Source organism: Heliangelus exortis, chromosome 10 (assembly GCF_036169615.1).
Source record: "Heliangelus exortis chromosome 10, bHelExo1.hap1, whole genome shotgun sequence".
NCBI lineage: Eukaryota > Metazoa > Chordata > Aves > Apodiformes > Trochilidae > Heliangelus > Heliangelus exortis.
Genome location: NC_092431.1, coordinates 20,799,504 through 20,827,041, shown reverse-complemented (window position 1 = coordinate 20,827,041; position 27,538 = coordinate 20,799,504). Strand labels below are relative to the sequence as shown.

The following is a 27,538-nucleotide window of genomic DNA, read 5'->3' as shown; positions in this document are numbered from 1 at the left end:
GACCATCTATAAGTGGGTCTGTCTGTCTGTAATGGAGAGCAGGGGAGCAAGTGCTGGTGAATCTCTACTGTTCCTCCCAACCTGTTTCATTTTGGCCTTCCACTGGAGAAGCCAGTGTTGAATAGACTTGATATTAGACATTTATACACATATTATTACTGATTCTAATGAGGCTTTCAAAGCCGAGCTGTGCCTTTACTTTAAACCGGCTCTTGAGTGATTTGTTTGGTTTGTTGTGGGTTTTTTGTTGGTTTTTTTTCTCCCGAGATCTGAGTTTGTGTGCAAACTGGGCTGGGTTCTGAACACTTGTTGTTGATTGCCCTCTTGCCACTCTTCTACAACTTCGCTTGTAGAAGTTTTTTTTTCTTTGTAATCTCTTTAGTTAACGCAAGGTCAGGACGCGGTACGGTACTACCCAAGCTGCCCGAGCCGCTGAAATGAAGTTATTTAACAGTTTTTAACGCCGCTGCCTGGCTGCGAGCTCTCCTCCTGCACGTGTGCTGCAGAGGAGCCCGCGGAGCCGCCGCTTCCGCGGATCGGGGCGGGGAGGACGCGGCGCCGCCGCGCTGGGCCGCGGCCTTGGTGAGGTCATAACGCACCGGAGTGCCCCAGGCCCCGCCCCGCCGCCTCCCTGCTACGCCGGCGGCCGCCGGAGCACCCCCCCTCCCCTCCGGGCGGGCAGGGCCGGCGGGAGGCGGCGGTTCGCTCTGCCTCCCTCCCCCGCTGCTTCCCTCCCCCCTTGCGGCTGCTGGGAGCGGGGGCTGCGGTGCGGGAGGCGGCAGCTGAATGAGCGGCTGAAGGGGAAAAGGAGAGAGAGAGAGAGAGAGAGAGCGGCGCTGCGGCCCGGCCCGGCCCGTCCGGGGGAGGTGACGGGGAATCTCCCGTATCCCCGTCCGGCGGAGCGGTAGTGAGGGGAGGAGGAGGCGGGGCCCCCGCCTTGGCTGCCCCGCGGCCGTCCCTGCCGGCGGCCCCTCGCGGCGGGCGGCCGGGCATGTCCGCGGCGCAGGTGTCGGCGGCGCCCGCCGAGCGGCGGGGCTGGGGGGGTGCCGAGGGAGGAGGAGGAGGAGGAGGAGGCGGCAGCGACTCGGCGGTCAGCCGGCCCCGGGAGTCGGAGGAGCCCCGGCGGGCAGAGCCCGGCACCCCTCGCGGTGAGGAGGCCTCGGAGGAGGGCGAGTGGCGGCGGGGGCCGGCGGTGGAAGCCCCGCCGCCCAAGGAGAATCCGTGGAGGAGGCGCGGCCCGGCGGGGAGCAGCCTTTCCCCTCCCGCGGCGGACGGGCCGCTCGGCCCGCAGGACCCAGGTGCGGCGGACAGGCCGGGAACGCGGTGTGGGGGCCGTGGGACGGGCGCCGGCCGGGTGGTGGGGGTGGCTCGGGGGATTTTGGTTTTATTTTCGGTTTCTTTGGGTGTATTGTTGTTGTTTCGGCGAGGTTTATTGGAGGGAGGGGGTCGTTGGATTTGTTGGTTTGGTTTTTTCGGAACGGAACGCGCGTGTTTCGCCGTGTGTGCTCGAGTAAGGGCAGGGCCCCGGTGCGGGGCGGGCGGCGGAGCCGTGCGGCCCCGGCGGAGCCGAGCACGGGTGCTCCGGGTTTTTGACATACATGGGCAGAGGAGGGAAGCGTGCGAGGGGAGGTGGGGTCCGGTCTCCGCCTTCCCCCGGCTCCGGGCGGCGGACGGGGCACACGGGGACACGGGGACGGGACTCGGGGGAGCGAAAGGCTGTGCCGGCTGCAGGATCCCGGGCAAATGGTCACCCCCGGCCTGGTGGAGGGGGGGGGTGTGTGACCTCCGACGAGCCCCGCATGGCCCTGGGTTGTGGGACTGGCAAATGGGGTTAGAAATCTGCTCGTCTCGCTTTGCTTTTCTTTAGAAATATTACCGAACGCCGTTCGCTTTACCGCATGTCTTTTTTGCCTAATTATAGAGTAAAGCCCTTTTGTACGATCCGTTAGCTGGTTTTACTTTCCAGAAGGTTTGGATTGTGGGGGTTTAAATGCTAACAAAAGTAGTCAGTTTGTTTGCTCTCGTGATTCAAACTGTTTATGTGGAAGGAGAGGGAAGGAGAGTAGATGGGGTGTAATTTTCTGGCCTTTAACCACTACACATAAGAAAAAGGCTGCTTTATAGGCTCCATAACAACCAAACAGGCAGATGGCTTTACAAAACTGGTCATCGAAGACTTGACTTGAAATAGCCGGGCTTTATGCTTAGGCTAGCAAAGTTTTCCTAGAAGTGAGCAGCTTCTTGGAGTATTGTTTTTGGCTGGAAGTAAATTGCTGACCTCAAAATACGTATTTCAACCTGTGCTTCCAGAACATTTCAATCTCAGCACTTGTTCCTGAAGGCACCTGACAAATCTTCCTGTGATCTCACAGTCACTTTTATCCTTGAATTAAGAATGTACTTCCTTCATAAAGAGAAATATATAATTTATAGTTTCAAGTGTACAGGTCATGCAAACACAGGAGTTCCCCAGACCACAAAATCTCTGCTTAGCTGAAGATCAAACCTTTTGGCAATGCATACAGTCACCTTTATCATCTCAATTGTTTTGTTGGTGTGTACTGACGCACTCATAAATACCTATTAATGTGTAGCTTCTGCAGTCCATCTCGCTGTGCAGCAGCTTGTGGTCTTGTCCATGGATGAAAGGGAACTTTGTCACTCTGCCTGGCTGTGGCAGTAATAAAGATGGTGCATGAGAGGCATTGGGAAAGCTTATTTTGTTGCTGTTAGCACCTTGTGCTTCCCCTTCTGTGAAGTTTACTTTTCCACTTAAGATAAAACACAGTTGTTGAAGGAAGGAGGAGAAAGGAAGCAGTGAGTTAATACACTGTGTACATTATGTCCCCAGTGAGATAATTTCAGAGAACTTATTATATATAAAATTTGTGCTTTATCAAATTAGTATTAAAACAAGCAGTTGTACCAGGACATCATTTGCAGTGCCAAGTGTAAAACTGAACAAATCTGGGAGGCATTGTTGCTGGGAATGGCAGGGGTGTAAAGCACATTCCAGGGGGTGTGTTTTGGTTTGGCCTCCACTGAAAATGCCACGAAGGACACCAGTCTTTCTGTTGGAAAAGGCAAAGCAGCTCATCTTTCCTGGCTGGTTGAAGGAAGGAATTGCCCTGTGCCTCCATCTGCAACGAGGGATGGATTTTGAAGTAACTAATTTTGTGTGGACAGAGCAGAGCCAGTCACACTGGGCCCTAATGAACTAGGCCCTTAGTAGTATGGAAATTAGTCATGTGAAATAATAAGCAGATGAACAGAAATACTGCTGGGATGGAATGTAGAACTCTGTAAAGAGGATAATAAAACGTAGAAGAATCTCACATCAAAGTAGTGACTGAATCCTGTTTGACTTGTTGATCCTGGCTTAATTTGTTAAAGTTTCCTGAGATGTGCACATATGGTATGTTTAGTGATAGTTACACACTTGAGAAAAATTGACCTTGGTCTGTCATCTTTGGACTTTCAATTTAGCATGGTATTAGTTTGTAATAGAGTCCAACATGACTCTAGTCATTGAAATAAATTGTTTAGGTCACCCAACACTAGAAGAAAAAAAGTAATATAAAAGGCTTTAAATTCTCAGTGAAAGAATTCAGTCAAATTGTTGTTACTATGACATTTCTAGTTTTTTTGTTTTAGGTATGTTGGGAGGTTTTAGTCATGTTCTATAGTAAACCAAACACCTAATGCAAATATATTTGATTTTTTCCACATTTCATTGCTTCTGAGTAAGTCTTTTATTAAACTTATCTTTTAAATGGAACAATTGCAGAATTCTACAGCTGCTTTTACTTCCTAGTCTGCATTTTACTCATGGAGAAAGTATACTCATTGTAGCAGTATGAAATTACTAGCAAGATTAATAGGCTTCTGTCTGATCTGAGGGATTCAGAATGCAGTGAGGTAGGTTTAGCACAGGCTGTCAAGTGATGAAAGGTACTTCCTCCTCTCACCTTCCCTTGCAGCATCCAGCCAATATATTTTAGCAAATCCACAGTTCTGCTGGTTGAAGCTCTATGAGTAAGAGGAGAGGAACAGTGACAAGGAAGAAGCCCTTTGTAATCTTGTAGATAATTTTTACAAGGTAACAAGCTAAGCTTTTTTTTAAATTGAGCCAAGCAGATGTGTCCTTGCTGAAGCTGTGCAACAACCCAGCGTTCATCCTGTATTCCTTGTCTTTCCCCTGAGTCTTGCTTTCCTCAGCTCCCCCTGGAGCTGGGCTCTCACAGCAGAAGGTACTTACCCTTCCTGCACATAAATAATTTTCCTGGACTCAGTCATTGAAATAATTTATTACGAAAGTTCTCCCACCTCTTTAGTTTGCAACCTTGAAGTGCTGCCCTTTTTGTAAGCTTGCAAAAGGGAATCACTGACAGGTTCTCTAGTCTCCTTGTGATTTGTGTAGCTGATGGGGATCTCTAATAATTCATTAGATAATTATTTAAAAATTGTTCATGAAGTTTATTGAAGTATTCAATGAAGCAAAACGTGCTGTTTTAAGTGGTTGAAGTGGGTTTGCTCACTAGTGTGCTTGAATGATGTATTTAATTAAAATCACAGCATGTTTTAGTCTTTTATATTGTGCTCAGGATGTCTTTCTTCACTGTGTTTATTTCTGGGCATCGAAGAATACCTTTTACCTGATATTTTGGTAGCAGAGCCACTTCACTGTAATGCTATTGTATAAATTAACCTGTTTTGGTCTGCTAGCAAGCAGGCTGTAGGAGTACAATTTAGTAAAGGTATACTATGTTAATAGGAATATCAAGCATTTGATTAGTAAATGGGTAAATGATCTGATTATCAATTTTTTTTGGTGTATCTAAGGCAGATGTTATAATTAGTTCTTGTGGATGAACTGTTTGAATAGCAGCTTTTAAAAGTTATTTTAAGAATTATCAGAAGACATTGGCAATACCTCAGGCCTGAAGGAAATAAACCATTATCTTTACAAACCTGCTGTCAGTATTTTAGTTGTGTGTAACAGCATATGTGTAATTTTGTATGGTAGGTTTGTTTGGCTTTTTTGTTTCTAAGCTGGAAACCTGTTATGAAAGAGAAATCCACCCTTCTGCTTAGAGTCTAAGACACAGAACTGTCTTGCTGTGCTCGAGCATCCTTATAGACCATGAAAGCTTTTGTAGAAATTGAGTCAAAGGCAGCAGCTCTCTATTAAGAAGCTATTTAAAAAGAGATGAGGAGTGAAATGCAAGGGAAAAAAATAGTACAATTATTATCAATCATGTAGTGGGGATTTTTTCCTTATTGCTTATTGTGTTGAAAAACTGTATGGTTTTGAATGTAACTATATGGGAGGTCACAGGTGTCATAACTTGCTGTCTTGGTCAGTTGTTTAAATAGTGTGAAGAAGGTCAGTCCAATGTTTTTTTGATATAAAATACTAGTACTGTTGTGGGAAATGACTGTTGTTCCCATTTCCTAGAATCTTGGATCTAAATCCATGTTCTGCATTTAAATTACAACATACTCCAAGGGGTTGCTTTGTCACATCTGAAAGACTTTCACCTTTATCTCTTAAAAAAATAGATTTTAACATAGCTTACCTTGTTTAAAAATAAATTATGCTGTGAAGTTTCAAACTGAGCATTGGAAGGAAAATGTACAAGTGAATCAAACATGTTCCACTGAAGTTTTGGAGATCTGTTTTACTGGGTCATTTCAGCTGCCCCCTGAAGCACTTCTGGTATTTATGCAATGTTGTTTCTTCACTGAGGGAAATAAGTGTGCAGTCCAAGTAAAAATAAAACCTGAGTATTGTCTAGGAATCCTTAGAGCAAACTGTGTTTCTATAAAAATTAGAATATGTTTCACATTTTATTAATAGATTGCTTTCAGAAGAAAGTGACAATACCATCCCTCCCTTTCTGTTAGGAAAATTACTTGCCTGGTTATTTGTAGAACTTTCCATTCTGAAGTACTTTTACTGAAAATGTAATTTGTCTTGTAATCAGTGGTACTTTGGTGTTTTTTCTATAAAAGTATAATTGACACAAACTTTGCTTTCCTTAATCTCTGCACATCATCCAGTCTGGTTTTTTTATTTTTTGTTACTGTTGTCCCTGATGATTGCTGTTAGTAGTTCCAAATTATTAGTTCCAAAATTCACCCTTCATTTTTCAGAACTGTTGTCCCAAATACATTGAGGTACTACACTTGGCCTCTTTGTACATCCATGTCTTTCAGCAGAAAATACCTCATGTTAGGATGTAGTATATAAAGAGTCTTGGAAGAACTGTAATAAAAATGACTTTGAAAACTGGTTTGTTTACCATGGACATCATCTTTACTGGATGGAATACAGTGATTGAAGGTGATAATTTGCAGTTAAACCTCCTCATCCTTGATTTTATTTCCCCCCCAGGCCCCCTCAGAACTCATCTGAAACCCAGCAAGTAAAGTAATTGAAGATAACTGAATTTTTTTGTCAACACTGCGTGCTGCAGATGACTTTGCAGCATGTGACTGCATAAACTGTTTTAATGCAGTTTGGAATTGATGGGAATTGAAATAGTTTATTTGCAAGGGCTTGTTGGGTTCTGCTGGAACGATGTATTGAAGAGGCCATTTTTGGGTCTTCAGCAGTGTTATGGGATGTTGAAACCAAAGACTGGAGTGATGTTAAGCATAGAGCTTTTGTTGAGACACACTCTACACTGAGTTTTGCCTGGACAGTGGCTTCAGGCTTTGTTCATAACGAGGTAACAGATGTGACCTGGGTAAAACCTTTAAGTGATCTGACTTTCTGTTCTTTTACTCTTCACACCCTTTCCCTCCCCACCCCCTCGCTTGTCCTTTATCTTGCCTTTCATGCTTCACACTAAAATCCAGCTCCCACATGATAAGCCCCAGAAAGGTGGTCAGGAAAGATCAGTTAAATTTGGTATTGAGCATGGCTCTTTATGGAGGACAAGAAACTCTGTGGAGTTGTTTTCAAGGGGGGGAGTTACAGGGTGTGGTGAGATCTTGTGCCTGTGAGTTCAGAAGGGGCATCATCAGCTAGACAGTGTGTTGCCTAATATTAATTTTCTTTTCATTTAGTGTGCAAATGTATCTTCCAAGTCTTACATTACTGCATGCAAATAAGAAAGATTCCATTAAAGGAGTTGGGTCTCGTTCTGCTTGATCCAGATAGCCTCTCCTGCTGCTTGGAATAATATTCCATGACTAAGATAGTGCAGCAACATCAAGTCTTTTATTTTTTTATGCCTTGCTCTACACCCTGGTGACACAGAGTAGAAGTTCTGGCAGAGCAGTCCTTCGGTGGCAATTTAAGTAAAAGTGCTGTGAGATGGAAAAAGGCTTCAGGAAGGTAATGGAACAGCTAATAAGAGGTGCCTGTATGCAGACTGCTGGAGCACAAACACCACGGCCAGTCAGTTTACCTGTACAGGTAATTGGCAGCTTTAGTGGAGAAAATTACAAATTTGTTTGCTGCTCCACCTCTACAGCTGTTTGGCTTGTTTTGCAAAGGGCAATTAGTTTACTATTGAATGACAGGTAAAAATTAGCATTGTACATCCCCTGCCTATATCTGAAAGCTGTCAGTCTAAAATTAATTGAGGCTGGATGGCAAGAGAGGCTTTGTGTGTGTGTTTCGTCTGTTTTATAAAGCAGATCCGTAGGAGGGGAAAAAAAACCCCAAAAACTAGTGGTGTGGTGAAGGTCACAGGTGAGTCAGGATTCCCTGAATTCACAGCTCCTGTGTGAGGTGCAAGTTGTGTACAGCAACATTAATGCAGTTCGTGGTGGAACATGGAGTGTGCATGAGTTCATGCTTCTAACGTTCAGAGGATATTCCAGGAACCAGACAGAGGGTGTTCAGAGTCACTGTGGCACGAGGGTGGGGTTCCCAGTGTGAAGCTGTGATAAGGAAGATTAGTCACTGGATGTGAAAGAGATAAAAGCTCGAGGAGGTGATGTTATCCCTGTATGAAATAATAATCCACGAGTGATTTCAGTCATGGTCGATGTTTCAAGCTTCTCTTGCAATAAAATACTGAAGAGGAGGCTTCAAGGAGAGGTTGTGCCTGCTTTCCTACAGAAAAATGTGCACTGGGAGGCCAGGGCCTAACAGAAGTTGAGATATTTTCCTCTGTCTCAGTTCTAGTCTCCAAGAAAAATTATTTGATATTAATGCTTTTTTCCCCCTCCTGAATTCACAACGCAAAAAAATAGGGATGGGCAGGGGAAAACTGCACAGGATAAGACAATGTGATTTATGTCCAGAGGGTTTATTAAGCACATGTATTAAAAAATGTAGTAAATGTAAATACTTTTTTTTTTTTTAATGGAGGTTACTGATCTAGGATCATTAGGCCTAATAACCTTGTCATACGTATGAGTGAGTTCCAAGTGAGTGAGTATTTCCAAGCATTATATTAATTCCTTGCAGATATTATTTGTTGAAGTATAATTGACTCAGGCTCAGCAAATCAGATGGGATCATTGATACAGAGTTTAGGTCTCGGCTCAGCATGGTTCTGAAAACGTGTGTTGGCTTCATTGCAAATCTTTGTTTTTCTTAAACATACCTGTTGTGGAATTTGGACATTAAAATCTGCTAGTCTTACTGCAGCTTTTATAGTAGTATTCTCTTTTCACCTTTTCTTTTTCATGGCTTCAGCTTAGTTATGAGAAATATAGCTAAAGTTTCGTTGGCATTTGAGTAATTTCTTATACAAGAATATTACTAGGAATTTGTGAATATGTAATTGCTTCTATGTTTTTTCTATGCTTGCCTAATGATGGAGTTTGTAAATGAATTCTGTCTTTTAAACATAGCTTCTAATGGATAACTTTGCTCATCTGTTTCAGGGGCTTGTTTTCTCTGCTACTACTTAGGTTAAAATACCAGTGTTTTGATCAGATAGTAGATAGTTTTGATCTATCAAAATACCAGATAGTTTTGATCTTACAGCTGTGTGCTGTGTTATATAGTATCCTGTACACCTAGTATCCTTATATTCTGTGTTATAAATAGTACTCTGTACACCTAGTTTTCAAGTTTATTTACCCTCATTATGAATGTGAGTTTTTCAGTGTTGTGTAATGTTCATTACTCTTTGGAAATGTTCATTGACTTCAGTACCAAGGTCTTAAAAAGGCTTTGATGTAGCATGATAGACAGCTGAAAAGAGTTGTGTAAGTGTACTGTCCTTACTCTTGTAAACTGCAGTCTAATTCTTCATCTTTAAATGTTTTTCTTCCTTTTCAGAACTACAAAATTCCACTAAAGTTATAAAAGCAGCAAAACCCAGGACAAGGAAATGCAGCAAGGTGTGTATCTGTCACATATGAGTTACTGGACTGATTGAGTTAGAAATCTCAGTTCATCTAACTGGAATTAAACTCAGCTGATGATATATGGTAGGGAAATGAAACAGTTTCAGTGGAGTGTTTCTGGCTGTAAATATTCAGTATGGTTAAGTGGCTGATACTACTAAAATACAAAAGATAGCAAGGGATTTTGAAGTTATAGCTGTGTTAGGTTCTGCCTTGGTGATGGTTAATTCTGAAGGCAGAAAAGTGAAAATGGAAGGAATTTTTAAAATCAGATGTTAAAGTGGTGTATTTATGAGGGATAAGGAAAGGGACAGTTCTTTAAAAATAACCCAATGGAATTATATAAAAATGTGAAGGGACAGCAAAGAAATATCACTTGAGCACAAGTGGTGGTATTTTGGTTTTAGAATTCTTTGTGTATTATGTAGTGTGTGTGCTTTCTGTGCTATTATAGAATTATAGTTAAGACACCAGGAGACAATCCTTTTATTGAAAAACTTGCTAAAATTTTGTGCAGCCACCCCTTTTTTGGTCAACAAATACCTGCAACAAAAGTTAAAAAGTAGCAGATACCTTTAAGTCACACAGGAAGCTATGTGTAAGACAATATTTAGTCTGACACTTGTTTTCTGTGTGCTCAGAAGTCCTAAGTCCTCTTTGTTTGTTTTATAATAGAATGTAGAAAATTCTGCTTGCCTACTTGCTGTCTTTTTTGGATGTGCCCTCTTAACATATTCTCCATGAGTGCATTCTTTAAACAGATAAACTAATGACAAGCTAAGAAGTACTGGACTTTGATTTGGTTGTGGCTGCAATGAGCAGTTGTTTCTATAATTGATAAGAGTGTTTTCAAAACTTGTGTGTTTAGTTCTGCTGTGTGTCTCAGCTTTAAAAAATTGCTTCTTCTAACAGTTCTGCTCAAAGGGGTAGTCTGGCCATCTGAGTCATTACTGACAACTTCCATGTATGAAAAAGGATGAGATCTAGGAAGTACTATAAATTGTTTGTCATCTTTGCAGGGTGGTGATTTTGGTGATTTAACAAACTGGCCAACACCAAGTGAAATAGCAAACAATGAAGTAAGTATTCCTACTTACTTACCCCTCAGTATTAGTTTTTTTTAAATCATGTTGACTTCTCTGGTTTTCTTTACCATTTCCCTCAGAAAGTGTTGCAGTTTCAGCAGAAATTTTGTCAATAATTCAGTATACTGCTCTGTGCTGTGAATGTGTCCAAATTAAGTCCTTAGAAGTGTGTCTTAAGGTAGTTTGGCTTGAATCATTTGTCCTGCAACCTCTGCTTCTGATGCTCTCTCCCTCAGCTGATTATCAGAACTTTGTTTATGTCAGCAACAAAACGTTGTCAGGTGTCTAATGAGGCTTTTAGCATTGGAGGTCAAATATGTAGATGTCTCTAGGTCTGACACAACACTGTAGTTATTGCTAGGCAGAATTTTCCTCCTCCTGTAGCTTGTTCTCCAGGATTTAAAAAAAAATCTTAGAGATTGTTAAAAGGATCTTTAAAACCTGAATAGATTACATGCCAATAAATTAGTGCTTATACTTCATTGTGGGCATATGTCCCATCATGGTTTAGGATTTATATGAGATCCTTGTTTTTGTTTTTTTAATTTTAAAAAGTCTTTATAAGCTTCCCCATCATCAATACACTTGTCAGTTGCTAAGGTGTGAATCAAAGATGCCTCTTTGTTTGCTATAGTCTAATAACTCAAAAATGCTGTTAGTGAAGAGTGTGTTCAGCTTCACTGTGCAATAATTCCTAACTTTTCAGGGGCTACTGTTGTAACACAAGATACAGAGCAGAGAACCTCTGTAGCTGTGTCCAAAAATGTTGATATTTTCAATCATGCTCTGATGTTTAGAAAAATAATGGGTAAAGGAAACATATACCTTTTGCTATCAGCAGCTGTGCTGTCAGAAATAATTGCTGGTATCTCTTGCAGTGTAAGACTGTAAGCCACAGTAAGAAGCCAATAAATAGAAGAGAAAAGGAGGAGAAATCTGATCAAAAAACCAATAATGGAATCAAGGACAACCTAGAGACCAAGCCAGATGGTCCAGGAGATAATATTAGTGAAGATGAAGCTCAAACAAATAATCAAAGGAAAAAAGGTCAGTCTGGGCACTATGTATAATGCAAAAAGTGACCTTTGATACTGTTACATTAAATCCAGTTGAATGACTTGATGAAAAGGCTGTAAAATCTTGGTAATGGAGCTTAGATCTAAAAATTCATTTAATAAAATAATTTAACTTCATAAATTTAAAGTTGAGTGGTGGTTACCTTTCAATTTGAGAAATTCTTGTTTACTACGATTATTATTATTAATTATCAGCCATATCTTAAAATGTCACTACTAAGCTTCTCCCAGGTTTTATACCTTGAAATTAACTGCTACTAGCTCTTCAAGCATAATTCTCTAGAGTCCTCTTAGGAGCTGAAACCCAAAGTGGTGCTAAAATCAAGAGTATTAACTTGATTAATAATTAAGATTCATTAACTTTTCAAGGTAACAAGCAGAAATGGGTGCCACTTCACTTGGATGACATAAGGTCAGACAGTCAAGAAAGACCAGGCTCTAGAACCAGCTCAAGATTTGCACTGGACACAAACAAGTTGATATCTCATAACAACCGACGGAATGAGACAAGGAGTGAGTACTTGTCAATATCTGAGGCTTTCTACTTGTGGCAAATAAAGTATAATGTTATCTGGGGGGGCATTAAATTGGCAGCTTATGTTGAAACTTGACTTTGCCCATACTCAGTAAAACCTAGTGGTACTATGTGCCTGTAAGCAACAAAAATTAAATAAATTGTACTGTAGAAATTAAGAAATTCTAAATTGTTGAGTTGTCTAAATTCTAAAGAAATCCCAAGTTTCTAAAAATCCAGTTTACAAGCTTACTGGCACATTTATAATTATTTTTTTTTATTAACTTCTGCACAAATCAATCAGAGCTGTAATGTCTCAATCACTGACTCTTCTGAGTAACTGAGTTTGGAAGCAGTCTATCTTTACAGTGTGTGCTGGTGCTCTGAATCAGAGCAGCATATTTTTTTATAGTCGTGGATCCCCCCAGAGTAAACATAAATTACATAAATTCTTAGTTATTTAATCATATTTAATTATGATTGCAAGTTTTATGCTTTTTTCTCTTAAAGACTGGCGTCGCGAGAGAGAAAAGAGAGAGGATCATGATGAAGTGTGCAGTGTGAGAAGTGAGGGTGGCAGCATCCGAGGATCCTCCAGGGGCAGAGGAAGAGGTAGAGGCAGAGGAAGAGGACGAGGCAGAGGAAACCCTAGAAGTATGCAAAGAAGTTGATGCTTAGCAAAATTTTAAAAATTACCTTAATAATGTTACTGATTGCACGTGAATTAAGAATTGTCTCGAAAAACATATCCTGTAACTTAATGATATGAAGTGGCTTGAGTCTTTAAAAAATCAGATAGTGGAAAACAACAAAAAAATAGCAGTGTGTCTCATGACTTAAATTATTTGTGGGCTGGACATAATATTTTTCATCTTCTTTTTGTGTTCTCCTTTATTTTGAAGTGAACTTTGAGTATTCAGTTGGTTATCAAGAACTGTATGGTGAAGGAACTGATCAAGTGTTTCAACCTGAGCTTAATGCTAGCATAATGTATTACTATGGTGATGGAACAGGAGTGCAAATGTATTCTGTGGATGAAACACTTCTCAAAGAATATATAAAACATCAAATGTGAGTAGATTGTTTAATGTACCAATATTTTTAGCGACCTAGTTAAGATGAAATAACTTATTTCAAACAGTGTTTAATCCTGACTGTCCATATAAAGATGGAGGTAAAGGCATTTCAATTTAACTTTTGACCATTAAGAAGTGTCAGTTTGAAGTTACTCACTGGTGGGGTGGAAAAACATGAGTGATGGGGAGGAATTTTGAGGAAGCTGTTCTGCATCTTGTGCTGTAGTCTGGCTCTAACTCGTATACCTGCTTTATTTATGGTACATGGCCCTCCTTTTATGTTGTCATGTAATTGAGATATGGATGTCTCTGAGCTTGTGCTTTTGAGTACTGTTGGTCTGTTTGCCTATAAAGCTCTTCTTGGGTGATGAAGCTAGACCTTTCCCTTACTGCTCTCAATTTCCCTGAGAAGTCTTTGTTAGTTTGATGTTTTCAGAGTGTTTCACCTGAAACATTTAACTGAAAGAGAGTAGTTTTGCAATGGTACTTGATTTTTCAATAATCTGAACTGTTTACTTTCTCGTGTACACCATTAGGCAATGAGAAACCATCTGGAAGACTGATTATCACCAGGAGACAAGTCAAAAAGGGCCTGGAAACAACTAGTTCATTTTAAAGAGACAGTTTCCACCACTGGCAGAAATTTCATCTTCTAAACTTGCAGCGGCATTTCTCTGCGATGCCTTTGTGGTGGTTTTGGGTTGCCCTTGTATTCCATAAAGCAATTTGCTTATTTTATTCTCGCTTCTTTTGTTACAGTTGACGCAAAAAGGAAGAAAAAAAGCCTCTTTAAAGGGCAGAAAGTATCTGACATGTGGCTATCAACTTCAAAACTTCTATTGCAGTCTTTTTTGTTACTCTTGCTGCCAGGCCCTTATGAGACCTGGCAGTGGACATGTACCCCCATGTCAGGATAATCGGCCTGCACTGTCCTCAGACAAGTGAGGGAGGAGCACAGACTGTTGGCCAGATTTCTGGGCATGCAGTGTAGAATCCAATCCAGACCTTCTAAGGTAGGACATGATGATGTCCCCCCTCTGCTGAGAAAAATGTCAGTTAAAGCATTGGTCACATCTGACTTCTGGTTATATTTGTATTTTATTCTAGCAACGAGGGGTTGGCAGGTGTCAGTAGAAGACATGGCAGGGCTGGCTAACCAGAGCCTTTGGTTGCTTGTCTGATATGAACTCCTAAGGCAGTTGGATTATGGAGCTTGCTTTCCAGGAGAGAGAGAGGGAGGTTCTTGAACAGGCTTAGAACAGAACTTCACTATTTTTATGCTCCTTAAAAGAAAAGATTAAAAGGTGTTTTTTAATTCTGTTCACTTCTTTTATCACGTTGAAAATTATGGGAAACAGATCTTACTCATCAGTTACCTTTTATTAGCTTCTAAATGGGGATGACTTTGTCCGCCTTTCATAATTTAGTTATAAAATATTAAATAACTATATCAAAGAAGAACATACATGCTGAGTAAAGCCACACAGCACTGTTAGTTCTCAGGGTTCCTTACAGAGTCCAAGATAAATCAGAATATATTAGAAAAATGATATTGGTTTGAATCCTAGTGAACTGATCAATGTTAAAACATTTTACCTGCTTAATAGGGAAAATCCTTAGAGACTGTCCAACTGAGTTGGTATGTAATTTCAGCAGGAAATACCCTGCTATTAAGCAGTTTATGCTTAACCCTAGAACCAGCTTGATGTAAAGAGATGTTAATATTTGCATTACATACAAAAATATCATTAATGTTTTTAATTACAGGCTGAAGTTGTCAGCCTGAAAAATTTCAGTGCTTAGCAACTCCTTAGTCTACAATGTACAGTACAAGTCTATTTCAAGTCCTCTTTCTTCAAAAAGCAAAGAAATGGGTTAAATTTCAGACATGCGTCCAAGTCTGTGTTAGTTCAAGAATAGGTGAAGGGACTCTGTGGAGAATAAAAAAGAAAAGAAAAGCTGGAGAGGGCATGTGTGTGTTTAGGTTTTTCCCTCTACTTGAAGCAAACTTGTACATTGTCTTCATTTATCATTAATGGTCTTTCACATTCCTTTTTCTAGAGTGATGGACATCAAGTGAGGCAGTTTGAGTCAAGTTCAGTCATTGTCCATTTCTGCTTGTGGAATTTTTAACTAGGTGAATCGTTACGAGATTTTACCTTTACTGTATGACTGTAAAGGTAACATTAGTAAAATGTTGATTATGGCTTTTGTGCTTGCTTATCTCCTAGGCTGGGAGGGGAAAAGATATGCAGCAGTTCAGAACAGTAAATAGTTTACTCTTGAAAGAAACCTTCTCTTTGTGCACAGTTGCTTCACTGATCGGTTTATTTAGCTCTGAGTAAGATCTTAATTGTCTGAAAGCCTTATTCTCTTCTCTGTTTGCTCTGATTTAATGGCAGTGTTTTCATTTGTTGTATGTCTTATTGTCCAACTTTGAGACCCTGTGTTCATTCTGTCTTGGAGCTGGGTGTTTGAAACAGAGAGCTTTTGCTTCAATTTTCTTTAGCTGCCAAAAATTAGAGAAAGAAATTGTATCAAACTTCTCCTTGGGTCATTGATACCATCAGAGTCCTCCCCTCTTGGGAATCTCTGCCTTGACCCCAAATTCATTAAAGATGCTTAGCATTTTATAGTTTGATAAAATTAGAATTCTAACTTCGTTTATATTTGCATGTGAGTGGGTGGAGTTTTTTTCTCAGCATTTTAATGCTCTCTTGTTTTATTTTTGCACTACCTCTATTCTTGTGGCATAGAATTTTAATTGCTCTACGTTAAATATTTCACTACCTACATTTTCCTGAATCTGATGAGGAGTAGTATTCCTTGGATGTAACATGCAAAATCATGGTATGATGTGTTAACTCTGCAAAAGGCCTAGATTTTAGGAGTCGTTATTAAGTGGGGGTGGTTCTTTTCTGTTATTTTTCATAGGATGTTTCCTTGTTCTCTTGCTTTGTGTGACAGATCATGATTTGAAATCCTTACTTCTCTTGACCAAGTCTAACACATCCTGACACCCTGATCATTTCATGGAGCAGATTCATTGTTTAAGAAGATTTGTCGTTTTGCTGTTTCTTTATCCCTCATCTCTTGTTCTGTGGTATTGTCAGATTCCTGAAATGGTCCTTGTCCTGCTTCTCTTTATCCACTAAACATCATCTCTTCTTTCAGACTTTCCCTTTCTCCATGAGCTGTTGTGCCTTTTGGTACAGTTTCACGACAAAGAAGTCATTACTCTTTTTGTTTTCTCATCTTCCCACAAGCATGCTTGAAGTAATGGTTCAGAGTACATGTGTGTGCCTCAGCACTCAGATAGGATACTTAAACCTTCTAATGTACTGGAAACTGAGCAAAGCAGAGATACAGTTCAGGATGAAGGTGCACTGATACTGCTGTGTGGGAAATAATAATGCCCTGCCTGTAAGCAGTAGTTGTCCTTCATCTATATGGAGGCTAAGAGAATGTTGAGCCCTTCTGTGCATGTAAGTAATAAAGGAGGGGATGGGTGAAAGAAAAAATGAGCATAGTTTTTTTTTTCCTTTTGCAGTTCATGTATGCAATTGTAACAAGGCTTTGATTTATACCCCTGTGTACTGTGCTGGATTGTAGGTCTGTCTTAACATGTTGAGTGTGTGTGCTGTTCTGTGAGTCTTGCTTTTAATTACATACCTGCTAAAAAAAGCATTTTATTGACAACACAGTAGGCTCTGGTTTTAATGAAAGACTTGAACGAGGAATCTCCAAGTTGCTATTTTAGGATTTTCTTTAACCTGCAGTAGTCTCATATTTGTATGTTTCTTTCTGCAGTGAGTATTATTTCAGCACAGAAAATTTGGAAAGAGACTTCTTCCTGAGGAGAAAGATGGACCAGCAAGGATTTCTTCCTGTTTCATTGATTGCGAGCTTCCGTCGGATGCAAGCTCTGACTACAAATGCTGCACTCATTTTGGAGGTAAAATAATTGAGAAGTATGTATATAGGAGGTGGTTTAGTGAATTTTTTACTGCCATATAAAGTCTGTGCTGTGAAGCTGAGAAAGAAAATCTGTTTTCAACGACAAGGATTTTATAAAGATGTTGTAAGATGCAAAGTTTGTGGGGTTCTTTTTTGGCTGGCGCCCCGTATGTAAAGTTTTACAAATTATAATATGCTTGTCACACAGGCTCTGAAGGACAGTACAGAAGTTGAAACTGTGGATCAGAGGATAAGAAAAAGAGTTGATCCAGAAAAGTGGCCAATTCCAGGTCCTCCTCCATGCAGTCTGCCACCCACTGACTTTTCCCGGCTCATCAATTGCCCGGAATTCGTACCAGGCCAAATTTTTGGCTCACATACTGGTAAAGGATTTATTGTATAGAAACATAAGTTTAGGACTGACTGTCTAGCTTAGGAAGTTTGCCTCTTGGTACTCATTTCATAACAGGAGTTGTACATTTGGTAACTGTTTATTGAGCTGATATGCCTGCCAGCCTTGCAGCTACCATGTCCCATGGCTGACACAGCTGACGTGAGGTTGATCAAAATGTCTCTTACGTTGTTATGGCTGTGGCCATTCCCCAGAGTACAGCATGATGGACTACAGTCTTTTACTATTAGTAAAAGTAATAGTAATCTTGTTAGTCATGAAATCTGCTCCATTTTGATGGCAGCAGAAAAGTAAATCTGAAATTGGTGCATCCTGGTTTTGGATGAGGAATCTCACTCATGTATCAATAGGGAGAAGGCTTTGTTCTCTGAAAACTCTTGGCAAGGAACTATTTTAACAAAATGTTGGATGGAATTAAATAGGAAGAATGAAGACTGGGTTAGGCAGCCATCCACAGAGCCAGTGGATGGTGTGGAGAAAACATGTCCCTAATTTGCTCTTTTTAGTTTGTGAATAACACATAATATCTCTCTGACTTCTTGAAACTTTCTACTTCAGTAAGTTACTAGAATCAATCTTCTTCTAAAATGCTAGAGTGAAATTTGAGAAGCTATCTCCTAGAAATGAAAAAAAATTCTGCTCATCAGGGTTACATTTAGCCAGAAAGGTAGAAAAATGGTAACTGTGGCTAAAAGATTAGTGAAACAAACACAAAACAACAAGAAAACAACTAGTAACAGTAACTGAACTACTATTTTCACTGATAGAGTCTGCACCAAGTTCTCCAAGAATGGGAAGCCCACTGAGTCCAAAGGAAAACACTGAAAGGAGTAATTTTCAGACAATATCCAAAGGATTGTCTACAAGTTTGCCTGATTTGGACTCTGAACCCTGGATAGAAGTGAAAAAGAGGCATCGTGCATCCACGGTGAAAAAAAAGGTAAGATAAAAAATTATTCAGTTATGTTTAAATAAACAAGTGTAAACTTGTCAACTTCTAGAGAATACTGTAAAACAAGGTTTTTCACATATGTGAATCTTGATAATACAGTACTTAGTGTGCATACTTATGCTACCTGACCTAGAATAACAAGTATATTAAAATTCTGATCCAAATCTCACTAAAATGAAAATAATGTTGTTTTTTTTTCTGCTGAGGGACAGTTGTACCTGTTGATTATTGAAAAATGTAATGTGCATTGATAATTGTCCTAAAATGTTATGGTAAATTATTTAGAACAGTAATTTACTCAATAAGTGTCTGCAAGTGGCCATATTGTTTCTAATTCCCATACACTAGTTTACTGAAAATATTCCATCATGTTCTGTTTATCTCCTATTTGGATAAGCATTATCCTAAGCAAATATAAAATGCATCACCTTTTTTTGACTTAGGGAAGTGTTCCTATACCTGAACAAACATCAGATCAACAACAACCACCCCCACCTCCAGAGGAACAAGAACAAGAAGAACTTGATTTTTTGTTTGATGAAGAGATGGAACAAATGCAGAGTCAGAAGAGTAAATTCACTGATTGGTCAGACAGTGATTCTGATTATGAAATTGATGATCAGGATGTAAACAAGATTTTGATTGTAACACAGACACCACCATATATGAGGAAACATTCTGGTGGAGATCGTACTGGCAACCACGTATTCCGTGCAAAAATTACATCAGAACTTGCTAAAGTTATTAATGATGGTTTGTACTACTATGAGCAGGATTTGTGGATGGTGCAGAGTGCAAATGACACTATGATGAAGGTAACTTTTTTTTTTCTTTTTTTTTTTTTTGTTCCAAAAATTTTTTTTTAGTTCCAAAATTAATTTCAGCTGTCTGGTACACAACTGTAAATCACTACACTTTGTCTGCTCATACTTCTTTCTGTTTATTGTAAGCAGCTGAATGCAAAACCAGCAGGTTTTTCTTGTCACATATTTGACTGAAAATCTTTGAATGAATATTTTTTAGAACTATTTTTAACATTTTGTTTTCTTGTTCTGTGAATTAACTTGTTTCATAACATTTATCCTAAGGGAAGGGGAAGTGTTTCTGAGATGAGATACTGAGGGGAAGGTAATAATGCATTAATTTTAAAGCAGCTTCACATTAAGGTTCTGTTTTCTTTGTAGCTTGTTAGATCTGCAAGCAAATGAAAATTTGGATAGCACATCTTATTTTATTAAAGAAATATTTTTATTTCCTAGCCTGTATGTGGCACCCTGTCTTTTGAGGCTTTCAAAACTTCTCTAGATTGTCGGCTTTGTGCTCTATTTTTCTAATTTTTAATTTTTTAATATACTAAGTAGCCATACAATTACAGAAGAGTTGAACTCCAGCACTACATAGGCAGGGGCCAGTATGGCTGCACTCCTGTTAATCTACTGCTCTTGGTTTATTAAGAAACCCTTTTTTCTGTGTGAGTGAGGCCAGAGAGTGGGGTATCTGTAGGTAATTGCACTGTATCACTGCAGATATTTTGTGTGCAGAAACACAAAGTTAACAAAGTTAACCAACCATGAAGTGGTGAGGGGAAGGATCTTTATGTATAAAGATGAAGGTGGTTTGTGGGGTGGGGTGAAGGTAGCTTAAAGGACACATGGATCATGTGAGTACAAAGAGATGACAAAGAGGAAAAAAATGTTGAGAATAAAGGTAGAATGCAGAATATCAAGTTTTTATTACTTATCAAATGGACCCAGAAGAGTAGCAAACTGGAAGAGGACAGTGAGAAACAGCACACAACAAGAGATTTTTTTCTTTTCTGCCATTTTTACATTCTTGACAGTGATTTAAACATAATTTTTCACAAACAGTATGCTGTTTGCTCTGAGTTAGCTGAGGGATTTCAGATGCTGCAACACATTTGTGTTTACAATTTGCTTTCTCCAATTCAGCAAGAGATTGAGAATTTTAAGAAGCTAAATCTCATTAGTAAGGAAGAATTTGATAACCTTGCACCAGAACAAATTGCTGATCCAACTCAAGAAGTTCCTCCAGGACCCCCAGGGTTACGGAAAGGTAAGGAATAGGTGTTTGGTGGTAGAATCTGGGTAATATTGAACAATTCTACAGCTGTTTTAATGTAGTATTGATTTTTCTTCAGTGAGCACTCTGAGGAGCTTTTCCTTTGTAAATTTTTCAAATTCTCAGCTGTTCATCAGTAGTGTGGTTTCCATGGAATTAGAAGAAGCCAGTACTCATCCTGCTGAGGATATGTATGGGCACCAATAGTCCATATTCTGTTTCATTGTCACCATGCACCAAAACCAGGTGCCTTTTGTGTACCTTTAATTTACAACTTGTGAAGTAATAGCTAGTGACATGTGGAACATTTTCTAGAAGCCAGTATTGTGGGAAATGGATATGGAACTAAGTGAGACTGGAAGAATTTTCTATTTGTATCATGATTGTACTGAGCAGTCACAGTGTCCAAACCTTATCTTTAGAGGTATTTCTGATCAAAGAAATACCTGCAAAAAGCATCTTTACAGTTGAAGAAAACCACCTCACTGTAAAGCAAGAATGTGCTTGCAGTTTCATCAGTGTTTATTTTCTGTCACTTTGCTAGTGTAGATACAGAAGAACAAGGAGGTAAGAGAGAAGTGGGTTTGAATTTTCCAGCAAAGACATGCTTGAAACATTATTTCATAATTTGGAGCAGTTTGTGCTGCTGCTGGGCCAAGTGCTTTTGTTAGTTGGATTATCCTTTGGGGGTGATGCAGTTTGCTTGAAATGAAACAGACCTTTAAAATATGAGGGGAGCTTAGGTTTTGAAATTTTAGGTTTCTTTAGAAAATGAATGTTTTCTCCTTTCTGCCTGCAGACTTAGCAGATGAGCTGCCTTGTAATTCTCTGAGTACTGAGGTACCTCCAACAACAGCAGTGGCTCGATCACTCCCCACAGCAGTTCCTGATCCCCCCTGTGTTCACCCTGGTCTCACCCTGAGGACACCTCGCACCCCCAGGCTACAGGATCCAAACAAAACACCCAGGTTCTACCCTGTTGTTAAAGAAGCACGAGCTATTGACATGAAGGTAAATGGGAAGATGTAATATTTTTTGAAAAATCCTGGAAAACTCGTGTCCGTGTGTACAATTTCACAAGAATGAAATGGCAAAAGATGAAACTTGTACATTTCTATTGTCTCTTAAAAAATATTTACTGGATTCGTTCTTTTTTATTTCTACCAAATGGTTTCCAACTTTTCTCTAACATTTCTTAAAAATCCTTGCTGAAAAAGTGCACTGTCTAAAGATTTTTAATTTTTTATGTAAGATTAATCTTTAGGTTACGACAGTGGTGTTTTATAGTTGTGAATTTCTAATGTTCTAGATAGAATATAACATCTTTAAACTTTCTTTTAAGAGGCAGAAAATGAGTGAAACTAAAATAGGGAAATAAATACTTCATTTACTTTCTTAGACTCCAAGAAAAAGAAAAACAAGACACAGTACAAACCCTCCCTTAGAATGTCATGTTGGTTGGGTGATGGATTCCAGAGACCACAGGTCAAGAACTTCCTCTGTGAGGTAATTTTTTTTTATAAATACAGTGGAAGTAAGGGAAGAGCAATCACAAAAGACAGAACTGTAGAATGCAAGCCAGTCTGGAAGTCTCTCAGTGTTGTTTGTTGAGCCATGATACAGTAGCAGTAATAGTGCTTGAGGCACTGGTGTTCATTTCAGTGATTTTGTCTTTAAGTAGTCATCTCAAATCAGGTGTTACAGTAATGTTTAATTATCATAATAATCCAAAGCTACCTGTTTTTTTAGCATAGAATCCCAGGTGTCTGGGACCCCAGGTGTGCATTCTGGTGGTCATCAGGTGACTGTGCTGTTATCACAGCTCCTGCTCAGATCAGAATGGCTGAAAAGTGAATCAGGAGAAAAGCCCTGTTTGTGGCATGGAAATTTTACTTTTTTTTATTTTCTTCTCCTGCAGCAGTTCCAATGCTTCGCCTTCAGAAGGAGCTCCACTGGCAGGAGGTTATGGCTGTACCCCAAATTCTCTTCCAAAATTTCAGCATCCTTCTCATGAACTGTTAAAGGAAAATGGCTTCACTCAACAGGTGTACCACAAATATCGCCGAAGGTGTCTGATGGGTAGGTGCTAAATGTTAGCACTTTGGAAAATTTTAGGTAGAAGTTACCAGGTGTTACCTGGCTCCATTTTTTCCCCACATTGTTTACAAATCCTTCATATATCTTGGGAAAGCAAAAAAAACTTTATTTGATGCTTCTGTTCTGTGAATTCCGCTTTCCATTTAATTTTTACATTCTATGACAAAAAAATTACCTTCAAATTTAAACTTGCTTAACTGTGGAAGGTCTTGTGTGTGTGTTACTAATGGAAAAGCACTTGAAAATATTCTGCTGAAAATACAAAACAACTTTTTGTTTGGTTGGTTTTTGTTTTGTTCCAGAGAGGAAACGGTTGGGAATTGGTCAGTCCCAAGAAATGAACACACTTTTTCGTTTCTGGTCCTTTTTTTTGAGAGATCACTTCAACAAGAAAATGTATGAAGAATTCAAGCAACTTGCTCTAGATGATGCAAAAGAACACTACAGGTATTCCCTTTTTCCTGGGAGTTAGAAGCTGTTGAGGTCTTGCCATTTATTTTAATGACTGTGAAATTTATGTATACCTGAAGTGAACATTTTTCATATTGGCTTTGAGTCTTTGTAAATCTTTAAAATAGCATACATATGATTTTAATAGAAAAAATCTGTGTTTATTTGTACTCTGCAGATAAATAGCTAAACGTGCAGCATTTCCTGACTTGTGATTAGTCTTGAATTCTACAAAATCCTTTAACCTGTTGACTGTGACAAGTCAGCTCCATGCTTGCTAATGCTTGTAAGACTCCTCCTTCCATAGGTGGAGACATTCTTAACCTCATTCAATTTTTCAAACTGCTTCTTGCCTTCCAAAAATACCAGAAAAATAATCACAGAACAAATTATCACTGCTCCTTGAGCTCTTTGTTATTATTCCTGTCCTTTCACTCAGTTCCCCCACCTCTTGTTTCTTTTATCCCAACAATTTGAATGCTAAGTGAGGAAGCACTGGCTGTGGAAATGCTCAAATTTGGATAAGTTATCCAAGACTGCAGTGATAGTCCCTAGGGAGCAAAGGTGGCTTGAATAATACCTTGTGTCTCTGTTCTGAGCTTTCTTCATGCTTTGTGCTGATCCAAGGATACATTTGCCAGGAGAAACTTCAGAAGGCTTTTAAGGGGACTGAGGAGGCAGCAGGTGAATGCAGACCAGGAGGTGTTCCCAGCTGTCTTTTTCTACACATATAGAGCATCTATTGTCCAGAAGTTGAAACAGTGAGGCAAACCTCATTTTCCTAAGTCAGCCTCAATTATTTGCAAAGATGTTTCAGAACAATAGGTTGGTTGTGAAGTGTTCTTTATGAGAAGGGTAAGATGCATTTACTTCAATGCAAGGAGAAACTGAAAACTTGGATCCTTCTGAGGAATGAGGAGCTTATGTGCAAGATTTTCATACCTCTCTGTTCTGTTACAGGTATGGATTGGAATGCTTGTTTAGATTTTACAGCTATGGCCTAGAAAAGAAATTCAGGCAAGAGATATTTAAGGATTTCCAAGAAGAAACAAAGAGAGACTATGAAGCTGGTAATTATCATAGGACAGTTATTGCTCACTCTGGGATAACTTCAGCTGGGACATAATCCCAGTTCTTTGGCACTGACTTGTTAACTAACCCAAGAGCAGCTTCTGTTCTTATTCCTTTTATCATATGGCTCACTTAAGCACATAGTTACCAGTGAATAATTAAGTTTTTAATTACATCTGACCTTTGTAAATTGGTACAGTTATTTTTTTCTGTTATTAGGTCAGCTATATGGACTGGAAAAATTTTGGGCTTATCTGAAATATGCTCAGCACAAGACCCCAGCCATTGACCCCAAACTGCAGGAATACCTTAGTAACTTTAAGAGGCTTGAGGACTTCAGAGTGGATGTAAGTTCAGTACCTATTTTAAATAAATACTTGGTGTGTGTGAATATTTTTACTGCAGGGTAAGCTGAGAACAGTACTTTATTTCACAAAAAAGCAGCTTTACAAATTCTGTCAATGACTAGAAAATGCATTATTTAAGAAAATAGAATGAAAAATGAAGTTTTATTCTAGATATTTGTATTTGAACCAAAGTCTGGTGCTGAGATGTGATGGCTAAAATGCAAAAAATGCTGATTCATTTTCATTGTGTAATGAAATAAGTAGAAAAGTGTAGCTCATTTGTCATCTGGTAGGACTGATGACTTCTATACCTTTGAAGAATTTGGCAAATTAATTAATGCCCAACTGGCATGTCTTTATGAACTGTGACAGGCACTGTTCTTGCTGAGAATTTTTATGTCAAATTCAGTGTGTCCTTCCTGTAGAATGGCAAACCCTTAACTTCTGTGATGCCAGAGTGTAGTGCTCCTGTGTTTTTCATAACTCTGTTACAGTGCATTCCTTTACCAACACCCTCTGAAACCCTCCAGTTTCTGGGAGTTGTGGCAGCCATTTGGGTCATGATGATTAAATCAATTCTATAAGACTGTATAAAGTCCCTAATGTGTCCTGCTCAATGGCCAGAAAAGCTTTTGAACATCATCAGTGACCTGTGAATAACTCAGATGACAAGTCCTAAGTAAATGTCTGATTATAGAACACTCCTGTCCTTTTTGATCCTTTTTGAAAAGGCCTGGTGTGACAGAACAACATCTAACAGGTTGCCCATGTTTATTTTCAGCCTCCTATTAGTGAAGAATCTGGCAGAAAGAGACCAGTTGCTGCAACAGGTGAGGATTTAGGTCACCACAAACAGCAGTCTAATTTTTCTAAAACACTTCTTGTCGCTAAACCCACAGCTGCCTGTCAGACCCAGGCACTGGGTAGTGTTACCAGTGGGAATACTGTGCAAGCCTCCAGAGGCCATAAAAATGCTGCCACGAAATCTATAGAAAGTGATGTACCAGAAAAATAGACTGCAGACAAGCTCCCACCCCTGAGAATCAACTTGTGCATCACTCTTAATCTGGAGATCTTCAAGGCGAACCAATCTAGCACCTGATTCTAAATGCATGGGAAGACAAAGGATTGGATTCTTTTTTTTCCACAGAACACTTACCCTAGGAGAGTTGCTCTTGGTTTTGGGATCATCGGAAGGATCCTAGGGAATATTCTTTGGCTTCAGTATTGCTTTCCTCAAGCTTTTGTTTACAAAGAACTGCATTCCTTGCATATGCAAAAAATGCTTTGGGGATGCCTTACATTTCAGCTCGTATTTCTTGAAAAAGGTATGATATACCCATGTTATTTACTGTGCTTTCTTTACCCAGATTTTCCCCTTATTTGTATTTTACCAAAGCAAAAAATATGATGTTATATGCAGAATTTTAAAGGAAAGGTCTATGTGATTGGTTTGCTCTTGAATTTATTGAATTATTATAAAAAGTATGTTTTTGTGCAAACAGCACACTTGAAAATGTGCAGCTGTACATGAAACTGCATTTCTGGATTCTATTTAAAGACATAATTTCTATTTTTTTCAGGGTCTCCATAGTTAGTATTTTAATAAATATGGAGTTTGAGTGGACATAACTGGGATAGTTTTGCAGATAGATAATTCCTTCAGTACTGGTTCTTAATGGCTCAAGCAACAAAAAAATACAGGGAAAAATGGATCTGTTGATTTCACAGTGTCTTAAATTAATATCTATAGTTTGTGCAGGTTGTTAAAATAGCAAGCTATTCAATTATTCTTGGCTTGAGAGTTGTCTTCATTTGAATTCTCTTATGAAGTACTTTAGCAGGAGAGGCATAATTTCAAAATTTTTTTTCTCCATATTTTAAGTAATGAGTTTGAAGGGAAAATTAATAATCCTTGTAAATTTTATTTTTGCTTTATTTAGCAATGCCTGAAAGAAGTTCAGCTTAAATTGTGCTAGGTAAGCCTATATAATTTCAAACAGGTCTAAATACGATTTCACTCAGTGTAAGTAATTAAAATAAAGTTCCATTTCTGTAGCTGAAAGATGGGGATGTTTATATCCTGTAATTTCTTATTAACTCCTGGAGACTCAAGAAAATCTGCACTGTTAACTTCTTATCTCTTCTAGGAGTAGGTGAGAAGAATTTCAGCTTTTTCTTAGTTAACTGCAGAAAAGAGTTAACTTTTTAACTTTGAAAATGATCTCTAGCACAAATGCCTTAACCCATGAAGTTGTCCTCACTGACTGTGCAGCCACCTGCAGAGTTTTAAACCTCTATCAGATCTTGGGGGTTACAACAAGTCCATTTATTTTTCAGTCACTGTCTTGTGAATCCTGATGAAACAAATCCTGGACACTTGTGTTGTAAAGGAGTCGATGTTAGCAGTGGCCCCCCCAACAGTTCATACAATTTCAATACAAAATCAAACCTTTTGTAAGGGGCCTGTTTTAAATGATTGAAATTAACACATCCCAATATTTTGAATAATGTCCTCCTACAAATATGCTGACATGACACATCCCAATCCTCTGTTTGATCCATGCCTTTTGCTATCCAAGGAAATGATGCGAATGTAAATTTGGATTGAAATTGTATATACAAGTAATAGATTTAAGATATTTCCTTTCACTTTTTCATTGGAGAATGTGCAAATTAAGCTTTTAGTGCGTGTAATTTTGTGTTATCTTGACAAATTTTATAAAAACAACAAAAAAACCCTAATAATGTTGTGTATCAACTTTTTTCCCCCCACTCAAAGTGTGAAGAAAAACAACTTGAAAAAGTTTAAGGCTGTAGATTTTCCCATGAGTTTCTGTTGCCTGTGGTGCACTCACTGTGGTGAAAGATACCCAAGCCTGTTAAAGGTAGAAGTGCTTCTCTGAATGTGAGACAACTTTCTTCAGGCTCAATATTGATTTATTTTTTTCATATGCCTGGGTATTTATCAAAGAAGAATATGAGAGGTGAGTGATAAATCCAGCTGAAGCAATGGGTGAGTACCTGTGCTTGGTCCTTATGGCCTCTACAGGGCTGAGAGGGTCCCTTTATTCAGGGGGACACAAACCCACCCAGCTCTGCCC

General features: G+C 39.2%; 1 protein-coding gene across 5 annotated transcripts; it reads left to right on the top strand.

The window, feature by feature from the left end:
- The first annotated feature begins 625 nt into the window (after positions 1-625).
- On the top strand, positions 626-27,182 carry LARP1B (La ribonucleoprotein 1B). 5 transcript variants are annotated; one of them, XM_071753836.1, is made up of 20 exons: positions 626-1,298; positions 9,251-9,312; positions 10,338-10,397; positions 11,282-11,450; positions 11,849-11,992; positions 12,504-12,647; positions 12,896-13,064; positions 16,880-17,024; positions 17,235-17,409; positions 18,206-18,378; positions 18,834-19,205; positions 20,340-20,463; positions 21,269-21,480; positions 21,869-21,975; positions 22,388-22,548; positions 22,869-23,013; positions 23,977-24,086; positions 24,307-24,434; positions 25,216-25,264; positions 25,585-27,182. In XM_071753836.1, exons 1-20 carry the CDS (start codon positions 992-994, stop codon positions 25,596-25,598), a joined length of 2,970 nt encoding a protein of 989 aa, XP_071609937.1. In that variant the 5' UTR covers positions 626-991; the 3' UTR covers positions 25,599-27,182. The 5 variants fall into 5 exon arrangements, with proteins under 5 accessions (XP_071609937.1, XP_071609936.1, XP_071609941.1 ...); XM_071753835.1 differs by having other exon boundaries at positions 25,216-27,182; XM_071753840.1 differs by lacking the exons at positions 626-1,298; positions 9,251-9,312; positions 10,338-10,397; ... (1 more) ...; positions 11,849-11,992; positions 12,896-13,064 and having other exon boundaries at positions 12,526-12,647; positions 25,216-27,182.
- The last annotated feature ends 356 nt before the right edge of the window (positions 27,183-27,538 follow it).